This window comes from Salmo salar, chromosome 17, assembly GCF_965601325.2.
Source record: "Salmo salar chromosome 17, fSalSal1, whole genome shotgun sequence".
Taxonomy (NCBI): domain Eukaryota; kingdom Metazoa; phylum Chordata; class Actinopteri; order Salmoniformes; family Salmonidae; genus Salmo; species Salmo salar.
The window spans coordinates 28,469,548-28,489,474 of record NC_138307.1 but is presented as its reverse complement, the minus strand read 5'-3'; the positions used below and the strand labels follow the sequence as shown (position 1 = coordinate 28,489,474).

The following is a 19,927-nucleotide window of genomic DNA, read 5'->3' as shown; positions in this document are numbered from 1 at the left end:
AGTCCCAGTCTATAACAGACTATAGCAGGCCCAGTCTATAACAGACTATAGCAGGCCCAGTCTATAACAGACTATAGCAGGCCCCGTCTATAACAGACTATAGCAGGCCCAGACTATAACAGACTATAGCAGGCCCAGAATATAACAGACTATAGCAGGCCCAGACTATAACAGACTATAACAGGCCCAGACTATAACAGACTATAACAGGCCCAGTCTATAACAGTCTATAACAGACTATAACAGGCCCAGTCTATAACAGTCTATAACAGGCCCAGTCTATAACAGACTATAACAGACCCAGACTATAACAGACTATAACAGGCCCATTCTATAACAGACTATAACAGGCCCAGACTATAACAGACTATAGCAGGCCCCGTCTATAACAGACTATAACAGGCCCCGTCTATAACAGGCCCCGTCTATAACAGACTATAACAGGCCCAGTCTATAACAGACTATAACAGGCCCAGTCTGTAACAGACTATAACAGGCCCAGTCTATAACAGACTATAGCAGGCCCAGTCTATAACAGATATAGCAGGCCCAGTCTATAACAGACTATAGCAGGCCCAGTCTGTAACAGACTATAGCAGGCCCAGTCTGTAACAGACTATAGCAGGCCCAGTCTGTAACAGACTATAGCAGGCCCAGTCTGTAACAGACTATAGCAGGCCCAGTCTGTAACAGACTATAGCCGGCCCAGTCTATAACGGACTTTAGCATGCCCAGTCTATAACAGTCTATAACAGGCCCAGTCTATAACAGACTATAACAGGCCCAGTCTATAACAGACTATAGCAGGCCCAGTCTATAACAGACTATAGCAGGCCCCGTCTATAACAGACTATAGCAGGCCCCGACTATAACAGACTATAGCAGGCCCAGACTATAACAGACTATAACAGGCCCAGACTATAACAGACTATAACAGGCCCAGTCTATAACAGTCTATAACAGACTATAACAGGCCCAGTCTATAACAGTCTATAACAGGCCCAGTCTATAACAGACTATAACAGGCCCAGACTATAACAGACTATAACAGGCCCATTCTATAACAGACTATAACAGGCCCAGACTATAACAGACTATAGCAGGCCCCGTCTATAACAGACTATAACAGGCCCCGTCTATAACAGGCCCCGTCTATAACAGACTATAACAGGCCCAGTCTATAACAGACTATAACAGGCCCAGTCTGTAACAGACTATAACAGGCCCAGTCTATAACAGACTATAACAGGCCCAGTCTATAACAGACTATAACAGGCCCAGTCTATAACAGACTATAGCAGGCCCAGTCTGTAACAGACTATAGCAGGCCCAGTCTGTAACAGACTATAGCAGGCCCAGTCTGTAACAGACTATAGCAGGCCCAGTCTGTAACAGACTATAGCAGGCCCAGTCTGTAACAGACTATAGCAGGCCCAGTCTGTAACAGACTATAGCCGGCCCAGTCTATAACAGACTATAACAGGCCCAGTCTATAACAGTCTATAACAGGCCCAGTCTATAACAGACTATAACAGGCCCAGTCTATAACAGACTATAACAGGCCGAGTCTATAACAGATATAACAGGCCCAGTCTATAACAGACTATAACAGGCCCAGTCTATAACAGACTATAACAGGCCCAGTCTATAACAGTCTATAACAGGCCCAGTCTATAACAGTCTATAACAGGCCCAGACTATAACAGACTATAACAGGCCCAGACTATAACAGACTATAACAGGCCCAGACTATAACAGACTATAACAGGCCCAGACTATAACAGACTATAACAGGCCCAGTCTATAACAGACTATAACAGGCCCAGTCTATAACAGATATAGCAGGCCCAGTCTATAACAGACTATAGCAGGCCCAGTCTGTTACAGACTATAGCAGGCCCAGTCTGTAACAGACTATAGCAGGCCCAGTCTGTAACAGACTATAGCAGGCCCAGTCTGTAACGGACTATAGCAGGCCCAGTCTGTAACAGACTATAGCAGGCCCAGTCTATAACGGACTATAGCAGGCCCAGACTATAACGGACTATAACAGGCCCAGACTATAACGGACTATAGCAGGCCCCGTCTATAACAGACTATAACAGGCCCCGTCTATAACAGGCCCCGTCTATAACAGACTATAACAGGCCCAGTCTATAACAGACTATAACAGGCCCAGTCTGTAACAGACTATAACAGGCCCAGTCTATAACAGACTATAACAGGCCCAGTCTATAACAGACTATAACAGGCCCAGTCTATAACAGACTATAACAGGCCCAGTCTATAACAGACTATAACAGGCCCAGTCTATAACAGACTATAACAGGCCCAGTCTATAACAGACTATAACAGGCCCAGTCTATAACAGGCTATAACAGGCCCAGTCTATAACAGACTATAACAGGCCCAGTCTATAACAGACTATAACAGGCCCAGTCTATAACAGACTATAACAGGCCCAGTCTATAACAGGCCCAGTCTATAACAGTCTATAACAGACTATAACAGGCCCAGTCTATAACAGGCCCAGTCTATAACAGACTATAACAGGCCCAGACTATAACAGACTATAGCAGGCCCAGTCTATAACAGACTATAACAGGCCCCGTCTATAACAGACTATAACAGGCCCAGTCTATAACAGGCTATAACAGGCCCAGTCTATAACAGGCTATAACAGGCCCAGACTATAACAGGCCCAGTCTATAACAGACTATAACAGGCCCAGTCTATAACAGAGCTATAACAGGCCCAGTCTATAACAGAGCTATAACAGGCCCAGTCTATAACAGACTATAACAGGCCCAGTCTATAACAGACTATAACAGGCCCAGTCTATAACAGACTATAACAGGCCCAGTCTATAACAGACTATAACAGGCCCAGTCTATAACAGGCTATAACAGGCCCAGTCTATAACAGACTATAACAGGCCCAGTCTATAACAGGCTATAACAGGCCCAGTCTATAACAGACTATAACAGGCCCAGTCTATAACAGACTATAACAGGCCCAGTCTATAACAGACTATAACAGGCCCAGTCTATAACAGGCTATAACAGGCCCAGTCTATAACAGACTATAACAGGCCCAGTCTATAACAGACTATAACAGGCCCAGTCTATAACAGGCTATAACAGGCCCAGTCTATAACAGACTATAACAGGCCCAGTCTATAACAGGCTATAACAGGCCCAGTCTATAACAGGCTATAACAGGCCCAGTCTATAACAGGCTATAACAGGCCCAGTCTATAACAGGCTATAACAGGCCCAGTCTATAACAGGCTATAACAGGCCCAGTCTATAACAGGCTATAACAGGCCCAGCTATAACAGGCCCAGTCTATAACAGGCTATAACAGGCCCAGTCTATAACAGGCTATAACAGGCCCAGTCTATAACAGACTATAACAGGCCCAGTCTATAACGGCTATAACAGGCCCAGACTATAACAGGCTATAACAGGCCCAGTCTATAACAGGCTATAACAGGCCCAGTCTATAACAGGCTATAACAGGCCCAGTCTATAACAGGCTATAACAGGCCCAGTCTATAACAGGACTATAACAGGCCCAGTCTATAACAGACTATAACAGGCCCAGTCTATAACAGACTATAACAGGCCCAGTCTATAACAGGCTATAACAGGCCCAGTCTATAACAGACTATAACAGGCCCAGTCTATAACAGACTATAACAGGCCCAGTCTATAACAGGCTATAACAGGCCCAGTCTATAACAGACTATAACAGGCCCAGTCTATAACAGGCTATAACAGGCCCAGTCTATAACAGGCTATAACAGGCCCAGTCTATAACAGGCTATAACAGGCCCAGTCTATAACAGGCTATAACAGGCCCAGTCTATAACAGGCTATAACAGGCCCAGACTATAACAGGCTATAACAGGCCCAGACTATAACAGGCCCAGTCTATAACAGGCAATAACAGGCCCTGTCTATAACAGGCTATAACAGGCCCAGTCTATAACAGGCTATAACAGGCCCAGACTATAACAGGCTATAACAGGCCCAGTCTATAACAGACTATAACAGGCCCAGTCTATAACAGGCTATAACAGGCCCAGTCTATAACAGGCTATAACAGGCCCAGTCTATAACAGACTATAACAGGCCCAGACTATAACAGGCCCAGTCTATAACAGGCTATAACGGGCCCAGTCTATAACAGGCTATAACAGGCCCAGTCTATAACAGGCTATAACAGGCCCAGTCTATAACAGGCTATAACAGGCCCAGTCTATAACAGGCTATAACAGGCCCAGTCTATAACAGGCTATAACAGGCCCAGTCTATAACAGGCTATAACAGGCCCAGTCTATAACAGGCTATAACAGGCTATAACAGGCCCAGTCTATAACAGGCTATAACAGGCCCAGTCTATAACAGGCTATAACAGGCCCAGACTATAACAGGCTATAACAGGCCCAGTCTATAACAGACTATAACAGGCTATAACAGGCCCAGTATAACAGACTATAACAGGCCCAGTCTATAACAGACTATAACAGGCCCAGACTATAACAGGCCCAGTCTATAACAGGCTATAACAGGCCCATTCTATAACAGGCTATAACAGGCCCAGTCTATAACAGGCTATAACAGGCCCAGTCTATAACAGACTATAACAGGCCCAGACTATAACAGGCCCAGTCTATAACAGGCTATAACAGGCCCATTCTATAAGAGGCTATAACAGGCCCAGTCTATAACAGACTATAACAGGCCCAGTCTATAACAGGCTATAACAGGCCTAGACTGTAACAGACTATAACAGGCCCAGACTGTAACAGGCTATAACAGGCCCAGACTATAACAGACTATAGCAGGCCCAGACTATAGCAGGCCCAGACTATAGCAGGCCCAGACTATAACAGACTATAACAGACCCAGTCTATAACAGGCTATAACAGGCCCAGACTGTAACAGACTATAACAGGCCCAGTCTATAACAGGCTATAACAGGCCCAGACTATAACAGACTATAGCAGGCCCAGACTATAACAGGCCCAGACATGTAAATGTTTTTATTCTACTTGGTGAAAGGTGGTTCAACGTGATGAAAGGGCAGTAGAGAGCTGCATCATCAGTCTACTGTTCAATAGGTCTAAATATTCACTAAATACATCAATGTTGAAGAAAACAGCATTAAATGTTCAAGATAAAAAAGGGGAACTGTACAGCGGGTTAGTGTCGGGTGGGGTTAGTGTCGGGTGGGGTTAGTGTCGGGTGGGGTTAGGGTGGGGTTTGGGTTAGTGTCGGGTGGGGTGGGGTTAGTGTTGGGTAGGGTTGGGTTAGGGTCGGGTGGGGTTAGGGTCGGGTGGGGTGGGGTTAGGGTGCGTGGGGTTAGGTTAGGGTAGGGTGGGGTTAGGGTCGGGTTGGGTTAGGTTAGGGTCGGGTGGGGTTAGGTTAGGGTGGGGTTAGGGTGCATGGGGTTAGGTTAGGTTGGGGTTAGGGTGGGGTTGGGTTAGGTTAGGATCGGGTGGGGTTAGGGTGCGTGGGGTTAGGGTCGGGTTGGGTTAGGGTCGGGTGCGTGGGGTTAGGTTAGGGTGGGGTTAGGGTGCGTTAGGTTAGGGTGGGGTTAGGGTCGGGTGGGGTTAGGGTGGGGTTAGGTTAGGGTGGGGTTAGGGTGCGTGGGGTTAGGTTAGGGTGGGGTTAGGGTCGGGTGGGGTTAGGGTGCGTGGGGTTAGGTTAGGCTGGGGTTAGGGTGCGTGGGGTTAGGTTGGGGTGGGGTTAGGGTGGGGTTAGGGTCGGGTGGGGTGCGTGGGGTTAGGGTGGGGTTAGTTTAGGGTGGGGTTAGTTTAGGGTGGGGTTAGGGTCGGGTGGGGTGCGTGGGGTTAGGTTAGGGTGCGTGGAGTTAGGGTGCGTGGGGTTAGGTTAGGGTGGGGTTAGGGTCGGGTGTGGGCAGTTGTGGACGGAATTCATCTCCCAGTGTCTGGTGGAAAGCAGACTGAACCAGGTTTTCCTCTGGGATGTTGTCTGTGTTTCCTCCATTATGTTTATTTGTTTATCCTGAACGATGACAAGCATACTCATAACATGATGCAGCCACCACTATGCTTTCAAATATGGAGAGGAGTACTCAGTAATGTCTTGTCTTGTTGTTGCAGTATTACATTAGTGCCTTGTTGTAAACAGCATCCATGTTTTGAATGTATTCTTTACAGGCTTCCTTTTCACTCATCTAGGTTATTATTGTGGAGTAACTATCATGTTGTCGACCCATCCTCAGTTTTCTCCTGTCACAGCCATTAAACTCTGTAACCGTTTTAAAGTCACCATTGGCCTCATAGTGAAATCCCTGAGCAGTTTCCTTCCTCTCCGGCAACTGAGTTAGGAGGGATGCCTGTATCTTTGTAGTGACACCATCCATAGTGTAATTAATAACTTCACCATGCTGAAAGGGATATTGAATGTCTGCTTCCCCCCCCCATCTACCAATAGGTGCCCTTCTTTGTGAGGCATTGGAAAACCTCCCTGGTCTTTGAGGTTGAATCTGTGTTTGAAATTCTTTGCTCGACTTAAGGGACCTTACAGATAATTGTATGAGTTGGGTACAGAGATGAGGTACACACTATTATTGCACACAGAGTCCATGCAACTTATTATGGGACTGGTTAAGCACATTTTTACTCCAGTACATATTTAGGCTTGCCATAACAAAGGGGTTGATTACTTATTGAGTCAAGACATTTCAGCTTTTCATGTTAAATTAATTCGTAAGAATAAAAAAAAAATCCACTTTGACATTATGGGGTGTTGTGGGTAGGCTAGTGACAAAAACATCTGAATGGAATCCATTTTAAATTCAGACTGTAACAACAGAATGTGGAGAAAGTCGAGGGGTGTGAATACTTTCTGAAGGCAGTGTGGCTGGTTTATTTTTGACCCTCACATTGTCTTCCTATTAGTTATACATTCAAGCACCCCTGTCACTATCTGTAACCACAGTCTAACAGTACATTATTTTAATGAGGTTTTACAGTGAGACAGGGAGTGTGTGTGTAATGAGGTATTACAGGGAGACAGAATGACCCCTGCTCAGTTAGACATTATTATACAAAGCTGTCTCTCTTATTCAGGTCAGATTAATGGAAATGGGGGAGAAGTACTTTTTTGTTTTTCTGGCTTCTCTAAGTCTGTGTCCCAAATGGCACCCTATTCTCTATAAAGTGCACTACATCTGACCAGGGCCCATAGGGTGCCATTTGGGACTAACAATTCTGTTCTGTACTGCATTTGTGTATGTCAGAATCTGAGGGCTTTAGGGGAAATAGGATATTCAATATTGTCATAATGAACCACAAACCTACTTTGTGACTGAAGTTATGTTTATTTTGTTAGTCTCTCTCTCCCCTCCTCCCTCCTCTCTTTCCCCCCTCCCTCCTCTCTCTCCTCCCTCCCCCCTCCTCTCTCTCTGTCTCTCTCTCCCCCCTCCTCTGTCTCTCTCTCCCTCCTCCTCTCTCTCTCTCTCTCTCTCCCCCTCTGTCTCTCTTTCTCTCTCCCTCCTCTCCCTCTGTGTTTCTCTCTCTCTCCCCTCCCCCCTCCTCTCTCTCTGCCTCCCCCTCCTGTCTCTCTCTCTGCCTCTCTCCCCCCTCCTCTCTCTCTCTCTCTCATGCTCTCTCCCCATTCCTGTCTCTCTCTCTCTCTCTCTCTCTCTCTCTCTCTCTCTCTCTCTCTCTCTCTCTCTCTCTCTCTCTCTCTCTCTCTCTCTCTCTCTCTCTCTCTCTCTGCGTGTAGGAGGTTGATGGGGATGCGTACATGTGAGTCTCGTTGTCTGTTCAGTGGCTCTAAGGGGGAGGTGTGTAATGTGGAGCCTCTTCTTACTGCCCCGGACCTGAAGGATCACCCCATCACACCGTACTCTCTACTGGCCATGGCCTCTCTTACTAAGGTAAACCCTATACCAGGTTTCCCCAACTGGCGCCAATTATTTAGCCCCACTAGTTTTCTGAGCAAAAAAATACAACTTATTTTTATTAAAATGTTTTATTGTTGGAGATTTTAAAAAAAAATGTAAAAGCACCAGCAAATCATCTCCAAATTATTTTAATTTTGGAAATCTATTCCCTAGTATTCCCACGCATAATAGAGAGAGAGATACACTGCGTGGCCAGTTTATTAGGTACACCACCCTGTTCACAAATGGTTTGCTCCTACAGACAGTGAGTCATGTGGCTTGCTGTATAAAGCAGGCATCAAGGCATTCAGTTACTGTTGGATTGAACGTTAGAATGGTCAAAACGACCTAAGTGACTTGGAGCGTGGTAAGATCATCGGTTCCCCGGTCTCAGAAACGGACAGCCTCCTGGGCTTTTCACGCACGACACTCTCTAGTGTTTACGGAGAATGGTGTGACAAACAAAACATCCAGTCAGCGGAAGTCCTGTGAGCGAAAACAGCTCGTTGATGAGAGGTTGAAGGAGAATGGTAAGAATCGTGGGAACTAACAGGCTGGCCACAAACAAGCAAATAATGGCATCTGATCGGCATCCCGGAAGGCACAACTCGTCGCTCCTTGTCACAGACGGGCTACTGCAGCAGACGACCACACGGGGTTTCACTCCTATCAGATAAACACCAGAAGAAGAGGCTCCAGTGGGAACGCCAGCACACTGGACAATTAAGTAGTGGAAAAACATAGCCTGGTCTGATGAATGTTTTGTCATGCCGATGGCAGTCAGGATTTGGTATAAGCAGCCAAGGTGTGATCCTGCCTGGTGTCAACGGTAAAGGCTGGTGGCGGTGGTGTAATGGTGTGGGGAAGGTTTTCCTGCCACACGTTAGCTCCCTTCATACCAATTGAGCAACGTTTCCAGGCTGTTCTGGAGGCAAGGGGGGGGGGTCTGACCCAGTACTAGATGGGTTTACCTAATAAACTGGCCACGGAGTGTACGCGATCATATACAAAATGTAAGCAAGGTTTGAAATGATTATGTTTAAGTCAAATGTTATATCTGTTTGGGCTTCTTGCGGTCAATTTGCAGTCTACAAATGATTTGTAATTCTGTTCCGGCCCCCTGACCATCCGCTCCAGAAAAACTAGCCCTGCAGCTGAGTCTGGTTGATGATCCTGTCCTATATACACTACACCCTACACACTACACCCTACACCCTACACACTACACCCTACACCCTACACCCTACACACTACTCCCTACACACTACACCCTACACACTACTCCCTACACACTACACCCTACACCCTACACACTACACACTACACACTACACCCTACACACTACACACTACTCCCTACACACTACACACTACTCCCTACACACTACACCCTACACCCTACACACTACACACTACACCCTACACACTACTCCCTACACACTACTCCCTACACACTACACCCTACACACTACTCCCTACACACTACACACTACACCCTACACACTACACACTACACCCTACACACTACACACTACTCCCTACACACTACTCCCTACACACTACTCCCTACACACTACACCCTACACACTACTCCCTACACACTACACACTACACCCTACACACTACTCCCTACACACTACTCCCTACACACTACACCCTACACACTACTCACTACACCCTACACACTACTCCCTACACACTACTCCCTACACACTACTCCCTACACACTACTCCCTACACACTACACCCTACACCCTACACACTACACACTACACCCTACACACTACTCCCTACACACTACTCCCTACACACTACTCCCTACACACTACTCCCTACACACTACTCCCTACACACTACACCCTACACACTACACCCTACACACTACACCCTACACACTACACCCTACACACTACTCCCTACACACTACTCCCTACACACTACACCCTACACACTACACCCTACACACTACACACTATACACTACACCCTACTCCCTACACACTACACCCTACACACTACTCCCTATACACTACACACTACACCCTACACCCTACACACTACACACTACACCCTACTCCCTGTCACACAGTGCTCCCTACTGTCTATGACATCCCTCACCAAACACCACACACTCCATCTTCAGTGTGTTCTACAAGACTACAGTTTGTGTAGTGTCTTTCACACCCTACAGTCTGTTCTATACTGGGTGATACATGTCTTTCACACCCTACAGTCTGTTCTATACTGGGTGATACATGTCTTTCACACCCTACAGTCTGTTCTATACTGGGTGATACATGACATTCACACCCTACAGTCTGTTCTATACTGGGTGATACATGTCTTTCACACCCTACAGTCTGTTCTATACTGGGTGATACATGTCTTTCACACCCTACAGTCTGTTCTATACTGGGTGATACATGTCTTTCACACCCTACAGTCTGTTCTATACTGGGTGATACATGACATTCACACCCTACAGTCTGTTCTATACTGGGTGATACATGTCTTTCACACCCTACAGTCTGTTCTATACTGGGTGATACATGACATTCACACCCTACAGTCTGTTCTATACTGGGTGATACATGACATTCACACCCTACAGTCTGTTCTATACTGGGTGATACATGACATTCACACCCTACAGTCTGTTCTATACTGGGTGATACATGTCTTTCACACCCTACAGTCTGTTCTATACTGGGTGATACATGACATTCACACCCTACAGTCTGTTCTATACTGGGTGATACATGTCTTTCACACCCTACAGTCTGTTCTATACTGGGTGATACATGTCTTTCACACCCTACAGTCTGTTCTATACTGGGTGATACATGTCTTTCACACCCTACAGTCTGTTCTATACTGGGTGATACATGACATTCACACCCTACAGTCTGTTCTATACTGGGTGATACATGACATTCACACCCTACAGTCTGTTCTATACTGGGTGATACATGACATTCACACCCTACAGTCTGTTCTATACTGGGTGATACATGACATTCACACCCTACAGTCTGTTCTATACTGGGTGATACATGACATTCACACCCTACAGTCTGTTCTATACTGGGTGATACATGACATTCACACCCTACAGTCTGTTCTATACTGGGTGATACATGACATTCACACCCTACAGTCTGTTCTATACTGGGTGATACATGTCTTTCACACCCTACAGTCTGTTCTATACTGGGTGATACATGACATTCACACCCTACAGTCTGTTCTATACTGGGTGATACATGACATTCACACCCTACAGTCTGTTCTATACTGGGTGATACATGACATTCACACCCTACAGTCTGTTCTATACTGGGTGATACATGACATTCACACCCTACAGTCTGTTCTATACTGGGTGATACATGACATTCACACCCTACAGTCTGTTCTATACTGGGTGATACATGACATTCACACCCTACAGTCTGTTCTATACTGGGTGATACATGACATTCACACCCTACAGTCTGTTCTATACTGGGTGATACATGACATTCACACCCTACAGTCTGTTCTATACTGGGTGATACATGACATTCACACCCTACAGTCTGTTCTATACTGGGTGATACATGACATTCACACCCTACAGTCTGTTCTATACTGGGTGATACATGACATTCACACCCTACAGTCTGTTCTATACTGGGTGATACATGACATTCACACCCTACAGTTAACAGTAACTATGTCATTGTTATTTTTGTCTTGCTCTTCAGTTCCACTGAGAATATTTGTCTGTCTTCAATCCAACACGATCTTGTTCATTTCAGATTCTAGTGATCGGACTGAAGCCTTCTCTCAAAGTGTGGATGACATTTCCCTATGGCAAGGTACCTCTTCTCTCATCTAGGCCTTTCACACCTCACAACCCTTTCTCTGTCTCGTTATCCTTCTCTGACCTCTCTTCCCCCTCTCCCTCACAACCCTTTCTCTGTCTCGTTATCCTTCTCTGACCTCTCTTCCCCCTCTCCCTCACAACCCTTTCTCTGTCTCGTTATCCTTCTCTGACCTCTCTTCCCCCTCTCCCTCACAACCCTTTCTCTGTCTCGTTATCCTTCTCTGACCTCTCTTCCCCCTCTCCCTCACAACCCTTTCTCTGTCTCGTTATCCTTCTCTGACCTCTCTTCCCCCTCTCCCTCACAACCCTTTCTCTGTCTCGTTATCCTTCTCTGACCTCTCTTCCCCCTCTCCCTCACAACCCTTTCTCTGTCTCGTTATCCTTCTCTGACCTCTCTTCCCCCTCTCCCTCACAACCCTTTCTCTGTCTCGTTATCGTTCTCTGACCTCTCTTCCCCCTCTCCCTCACAACCCTTTCTCTGTCTCGTTATCCTTCTCTGACCTCTCTTCCCCCTCTCCCTCACAACCCTTTCTCTGTCTCGTTATCCTTCTCTGACCTCTCTTCCCCCTCTCCCTCACAACCCTTTCTCTGTCTCGTTATCCTTCTCTGACCTCTCTTCCCCCTCTCCCTCACAACCCTTTCTCTGTCTCGTTATCCTTCTCTGACCTCTCTTCCCCCTCTCCCTCACAACCCTTTCTCTGTCTCGTTATCCTTCTCTGACCTCTCTTCCCCCTCTCCCTCACAACCCTTTCTCTGTCTCGTTATCCTTCTCTGACCTCTCTTCCCCCTCTCCCTCACAACCCTTTCTCTGTCTCGTTATCCTTCTCTGACCTCTCTTCCCCCTCTCCCTCACAACCCTTTCTCTGTCTCGTTATCCTTCTCTGACCTCTCTTCCCCCTCTCCCTCACAACCCTTTCTCTGTCTCGTTATCCTTCTCTGACCTCTCTTCCCCCTCTCCCTCACAACCCTTTCTCTGTCTCGTTATCCTTCTCTGACCTCTCTTCCCCCTCTCCCTCACAACCCTTTCTCTGTCTCGTTATCCTTCTTTGACCTCTCTTCCCCCTCTCCCTCACAACCCTTTCTCTGTCTCGTTATCCTTCTCTGACCTCTCTTCCCCCTCTCCCTCACAACCCTTTCTCTGTCTCGTTATCCTTCTCTGACCTCTCTTCCCCCTCTCCCTCACAACCCTTTCTCTGTCTCGTTATCCTTCTCTGACCTCTCTTCCCCCTCTCCCTCACAACCCTTTCTCTGTCTCGTTATCCTTCTCTGACCTCTCTTCCCCCTCTCCCTCACAACCCTTTCTCTGTCTCGTTATCCTTGAATGTCACAATCATAACATGGCTCGCTGCTAGGAACAGAACAGGAGATTGAAGGCTGGGGGGGGGGGACACAATAGACGCTGCCCGGCTAGGAACAGAAGAGGAGATTGAAGGCTGGGGGGGGGGGGACACAATAGACGCTGCCCGGCTAGGAACAGAACAGGAGATTGGAGGCTGGGGGGGAGGAACACAATAGACGCTGCACGGCTAGAAACAGAACAGGAGATTGGAGGCTGGGGGGGAGGAACACAATAGACGCTGCCTGGCTAGAAACAGAACAGACGCTGCCTGGCTAGGAACAGAAGAGGAGATTGAAGGCTGGGGGGGGGGGACACAATAGACGCTGCCCGGCTAGGAACAGAACAGGAGATTGGAGGCTGGGGGGGAGGAACACAATAGACGCTGCACGGCTAGAAACAGAACAGGAGATTGGAGGCTGGGGGGGAGGAACACAATAGACGCTGCCTGGCTAGAAACAGAACAGGAGATTGGAGGCTGGGGGGGAGGAACACAATAGACGCTGCCTGGCTAGGAACAGGAGATTGGAGACTGGGGGGGGGACACAATAGACGCTGCCTGGCTAGGAACAGAACAGGAGATTGGAGGCTGGGGGGGGGGAACACAATAGACGCTGCCTGGCTAGAAACAGAACAGGAGATTGGAGGCTGGGGGGGAGGAACACAATAGACGCTGCCCGGCTAGGAACAGGAGATTGGAGACTGGGGGGGGGACACAATAGACGCTGCCTGGCTAGGAACAGAACAGGAGATTGGAGGCTGGGGGGACACAATAGACGCTGCCCGGCTAGGAACAGAACAGGAGATTGGAGGCTGGGGGGGGGGAACACAATAGACGCTGCCCGGCTAGGAACAGAACAGGAGATTGGAGGCTGGGGGGGAACACAATAGACGCTGCCTGGCTAGGAACAGAACAGGAGATTGGAGGCTGGGGGACACAATAGACGCTGCCTGGCTAGAAACAGAACAGGAGATTGGAGGCTGGGGGGGGAACACAATAGACGCTGCCCGGCTAGGAACAGAACAGGAGATTGGAGGCTGGGGGGGAGGACACAATAGACGCTGCCCGGCTAGGAACAGAACAGGAGATTGGAGGCTGGGGGACACAATAGACGCTGCCTGGCTAGGAACAGAACAGGAGATTGGAGGCTGGGGGGGGACACAATAGACGCTGCCCGGCTAGGAACAGAACAGGAGATTGGAGGCTGGGGGGGGACACAATAGACGCTGCCCGGCTAGAAACAGAACAGGAGATTGGAGGCTGGGGGGGGGACACAATAGACGCTGCCTGGCTAGGAACAGAACAGGAGATTGGAGGCTGGGGGAACACAATAGACGCTGCCTGGCTAGGAACAGAACAGGAGATTGGAGGCTGGGGGGGAACACAATAGACGCTGCCTGGCTAGGAACAGAACAGGAGATTGGAGGCTGGGGGGGGGAACACAATAGACGCTGCCTGGCTAGGAACAGAACAGGAGATTGGAGTCTGGGGGGGGACACAATAGACGCTGCCTGGCTAGGAACAGAACAGGACATTGGAGGCTGGGGGGGAACACAATAGACGCTGCCTGGCTAGGAACAGAACAGGAGATTGGAGGCTGGGGGGGGGGACACAATAGACGCTGCCTGGCTAGGAACAGAACAGGAGATTGGAGGCTGGGGGGGGGGGAACACAATAGACGCTGCCTGGCTAGGAACAGAACAGGAGATTGGAGGCTGGGGGGGGGGAACACAATAGACGCTGCCCGGCTAGGAACAGAACAGGAGATTGGAGGCTGGGGGGAGGGGGGACACAATAGACGCTGCCCGGCTAGGAACAGAACAGGAGATTGGAGGCTGGGGGACACAATAGACGCTGCCTGGCTAGGAACAGAACAGGAGATTGGAGGCTGGGGGGGGGGACACAATAGACGCTGCCTGGCTAGGAACAGAACAGGAGATTGGAGGCTGGGGGGGGACACAATAGACGCTGCCCGGCTAGGAGCAGAACAGGAGATTGGAGGCTGGGGGAGGGGGGACACAATAGACGCTGCCCGGCTAGGAACAGAACAGGAGATTGGAGGCTGGGGGGGGGACACAATAGACGCTGCCTGGCTAGGAACAGAACAGGAGATTGGAGGCTGGGGGGGGGGACACAATAGACGCTGCCTGGCTAGGAACAGAACAGGAGATTGGAGGCTGGGGGGGGAACACAATAGACGCTGCCTGGCTAGGAACAGAACAGGAGATTGGAGGCTGGGGGGGGAACACAATAGACGCTGCCTGGCTAGGAACAGAACAGGAGATTGGAGGCTGGGGGGGGGAACACAATAGACGCTGCCTGGCTAGGAACAGAACAGGAGATTGGAGGCTGGGGGGAGGACACAATAGACGCTGCCTGGCTAGGAACAGAACAGGAGATTGGAGGCTGGGGGGACACAATAGACGCTGCCTGGCTTGGAACAGAACAGGAGAAAGGCCTTGTAATTTCTATTCATTGTATAAAGATTCAGCTATTTGCTGAACTGATTAAAGTACATCAGTCTTCATCATACACTGCGGTTGTGCCAGTAATAAGGTTTTGTTCACATACAGCAGGCAGAGAGAATATTAAGGACGCTGATTTTGTAAAGGCTGGAGGACATTGTTGGGGAACCCATTTGTTCAAACAAACCCTTGGTCCTAAGCCCTGGCCCCTGGCCCCTAGGCACTCGTCTTGGATCTTTGTATGAGGGTTATTTACCTCATCTACCAGCAGTCTGTAGCACCCACCTCTCTGATACACACTACACCCTGGCAACCATTTATACACCACAGTACTCACCCTGCATTGGCTGTCCTATTGGAAGGGCTAGAAATGGCACCCTGCTCTTAAGTAGTGCACTATAAAGGGACTAGGGTGCCATTTGCCCTGGTCTAAAGTAGTGCACTATAAAGGGAATAGGGTGTCATTTGCCCTGGTCTAAAGTAGTGCACTATAAAGGGACTAGGGTGCCATTTGCCCTTGTCTAAAGTAGTGCACTATAAAGGGAATAGGGTGCCATTTGACCTGGTCTAAAGTAGTGCACTATAAAGGGACTAGGGTGCCATTTGCCCTTGTCTAAAGTAGTGCACTATAAAGGGAATAGGGTGCCATTTGACCTGGTCTAAAGTAGTGCACTATAAAGGGACTAGGGTGCCATTTGCCCTGGTCTAAAGTAGTGCACTATAAAGGGAGTAGGGTGCCATTTGGGACACAGATATGAATAAGACCTGTCTATTGTTGTTGATGTTGCAGACGGACCCGGCCAGTGTTCCCCAGCTGGCCTGGCAGTTTGTCCCCGTTCAGAAGGTGGTCAACCCTGTCCTGGCATTCTGCAGAGGAGACACCATACACTTCCTGCTGGTAACACCTCACTTCCTGTTTACTTCCTGGTTACCATTATTCCTTGTTTAGTAAACAATAACAATAGATTTTTGTTGTGAAACGACTGTCCTGTTGACTGACTGACTGTTTGTGTCCAGGTGAAGAAGGATGAGACCGGAACCATCCATGTCATCAAGCAAAGACAGCTGCAGCTGAACTGTGACATCATCAGTCTGAATGTAAGTGTCGCATGATGTCACTTCAGGATCTGTTTTACTTTACAGGCCACATCTCTTCTTTTTTTAACGCCCTTCTCCGTTCCTTCCTTTGATCCTAACTGAATGGGCGTGTTTGACGTTGCAGTTGACTTTACATGTTTAGTCGAGACTGACTGATGTACAAATCACCTTACATTATAAATAACTACTCAGTATTATTTGTAGATCAGTCAGACAGTCACAATTTACCCATGATACGTCACAGTTTTGAACACAGCCAAGGTCTCTCTCTGTCGCCTTGTTCTGTCGCGCTTTCTGTCTCTGGCTCTGCCTCCCTGTTATTATCCCTCTCCTTCACCCCCTGCCTCTGTTATTATCCCTCTCCTTCACCCCTGTCTCTCTGTTATTATCCCTCTCCTTCACCCTGCCTCTGTTATTATCCCTCTCCTTCACCTCCTGCCTCCCTGTTATTATCCCTCTCCTTCACCTCCTGCCTCCCTGTTATTATCCCTCTCCTTCACCTCCTGCCTCTCTGTTATTATCCCTCTCCTTCACCCCTGCCTCTGTTATTATCCCTCTCCTTCACCTCCTGCCTCCTGTTATTATCCCTCTCCTTCACCTCCTGCCTCCCTGTTATTATCCCTCTCCTTCACCTCCTGCCTCTCTGTTATTATTGTTCTCCTTCACCTCCTGCCTCTGTTATTATGCCTCTCCTTCACCTCCTGCCTCTCTGTTATTATCCCTCTCCTTCACCTCCTGCCTCTCTGTTATTATGCCTCTCTGTTATTATCCCTCTCCTTCACCTCCTGCCTCTGTTATTATTGTTCTCCTTCACCTCCTGCCTCTCTGTTATTATCCCTCTCCTTCACCTCCTGTCTCTCTGTTATCCCTCTCCTTCACCTCCTGCCTCCCTGTTATTATCCCTCTCCTTCACCTCCTGCCTCTGTTATTATCCCTCTCCTTCACCTCCTGCCTCTCTGTTATTATCCCTCTCCTTCACCTCCTGTCTCTCTGTTATCCCTCTCCTTCACCTCCTGCCTCTCTGTTATTATCCCTCTCCTTCACCTCCTGTCTCTCTGTTATTATCCCTCTCCTTCACCTCCTGCCTCTCTGTTATTATCCCTCTCCTTCACCCCCTGCCTCTCTGTTATTATCCCTCTCCTTCACCCCCTGCCTCTGTTATTATCCCTCTCCTTCACCTCCTGCCTCTCTGTTATTATCCCTCTCTTTCTTTCACCTCCTGCCTCTCTGTTATTATCCCTCTCCTTCACCTCCTGCCTCTGTTATTATTGTTCTCCTTCACCTGCCTCTGTTATTATTGTTCTCCTTCACCTCCTGCCTCTCTGTTATTATCATTCTCCTTCACCTCCTGCCTCTGTTATTATCCCTCTCTTTCACCTCCTGCCTCTCTGTTATTATCCCTCTCCTTCACCTCCTGCCTCTCTGTTATTATCCCTCTCCTTCACCTCCTGCCTCTCTGTTATTATGCCTCTCTGTTATTATCCCTCTCCTTCACCTCCTGCCTCTCTGTTATTATCCCCTCCTTCACCTCCTGCCTCTGTTATTGTTCTCCTTCACCTCCTGCCTCTGTTATTATTGTTCTCCTTCACCTCCTGCCTCTCTGTTATTATCCCTCTCCTTCACCTCCTGTCTCTCTGTTATCCCTCTCCTTCACCTCCTGCTTCTGTTATTATCCCTCTCCTTCACCCCCTGCCTCTCTGTTATTATCCCTCTCCTTCACCTCCTGCCTCTCTCTTATTATCCCTCTCCTTCACCTCCTGCCTCTCTGTTATTATGCCTCTCTGTTATTATCCCTCTCCTTCACCCCCTGCTTCTGTTATTATCCCTCTCCTTCACCTCCTGCCTCTCTGTTATTATCCCTCTCCTTCACCCCCTGCTTCTGTTATTATCCCTCTCCTTCACCTCCTGTCTCTCTGTTATTATCCCTCTCCTTCACCTCCTGCCTCTGTTATTATCCCTCTCCTTCACCTCCTGTCTCTCTGTTATCCCTCTCCTTCACCTCCTGCTTCTGTTATTATCCCTCTCCTTCACCCCCTGCCTCTCTGTTATTATCCCTCTCCTTCACCTCCTGCCTCTCTCTTATTATCCCTCTCCTTCACCTCCTGCCTCTCTCTTATTATCCCTCTCCTTCACCTCCTGCGTCTGTTATTATCCCTCTCCTTCACCTCCTGCCTCTGTTATTATCCCTCTCCTTCACCTCCTGCCTCTGTTATTATCCGTCTCCGTCCCCCTGCCTCTCTGTTATTATCCCTCTCTTTCACCTCCTGCCTCTCTGTTATTATGCCTCTCTGTTATTATCCCTCTCCTTCACCCCCTGCTTCTGTTATTATCCCTCTCCTTCACCTCCTGCCTCTCTGTTATTATCCCTCTCCTTCACCCCCTGCTTCTGTTATTATCCCTCTCCTTCACCTCCTGTCTCTCTGTTATTATCCCTCTCCTTCACCCCCTGCTTCTGTTATTATCCCTCTCCTTCACCCTGCCTCTGTTATTATCCCTCTCCTTCACCCTGCCTCTGTTATTATCCCTCTCCTTCACCCTGCCTCTGTTATTATCCCTCTCCTTCACCTCCTGCCTCTGTTATTATCCCTCTCCTTCACCCCTGTCTCTCTGTTATTATCCCTCTCCTTCACCCCTGTCTCTCTGTTATTATCCCTCTCCTTCACCTCCTGCCTCCCTGTTATTATCCCTCTCCTTCACCTCCTGCCTCCCTGTTATTATCCCTCTCCTTCACCTCCTGCCTCTCTGTTATTATCCCTCTCCTTCCCCCTGCCTCTGTTATTATCCCTCTCCTTCACCTCCTGCCTCTGTTATTATCCCTCTCCTTCACCTCCTGCCTCCCTGTTATTATCCCTCTCCTTCACCTCCTGCCTCTGTTATTATTGTTCTCCTTCACCTCCTGCCTCTCTGTTATTATCCCTCTCCTTCACCTCCTGTCTCTCTGTTATCCCTCTCCTTCCCCCTGCCTCTGTTATTATCCCTCTCCTTCACCCCCTGCTTCTGTTATTATCCCTCTCCTTCACCTCCTGCCTCTGTTATTATTGTTCTCCTTCACCTCCTGCCTCTGTTATTATTGTTCTCCTTCACCTCCTGCCTCTGTTATTATTGTTCTCCTTCACCTCCTGCCTCTCTGATATTATTGTTCTCCTTCACCTCCTGCCTCTGTTATTATTGTTCTCCTTCACCTCCTGCCTCTCTGTTATTATCCCTCTCCTTCACCTCCTGCCTCTCTGTTATTATC

The 19,927-nt window shown here is 48.4% G+C and overlaps 1 protein-coding gene across 6 annotated transcripts in view; it reads left to right on the top strand.

Annotated features, from left to right (window-relative positions):
* Positions 1-19,927, top strand: part of vps8 (VPS8 subunit of CORVET complex) — a 194,367-nt gene that overhangs the window by 36,020 nt on the left and 138,420 nt on the right. For all 6 annotated transcript variants that reach the window (XM_082963732.1, XM_082963730.1, XM_082963731.1 and 3 more), the window contains exons 9-12: positions 7,764-7,917; positions 11,722-11,781; positions 16,382-16,489; positions 16,609-16,689. In XM_082963732.1, coding sequence (XP_082819858.1) covers positions 7,764-7,917; positions 11,722-11,781; positions 16,382-16,489; positions 16,609-16,689 — 403 coding nt within the window. The remainder of the gene's footprint in view (positions 1-7,763; positions 7,918-11,721; positions 11,782-16,381; positions 16,490-16,608; positions 16,690-19,927) is intronic.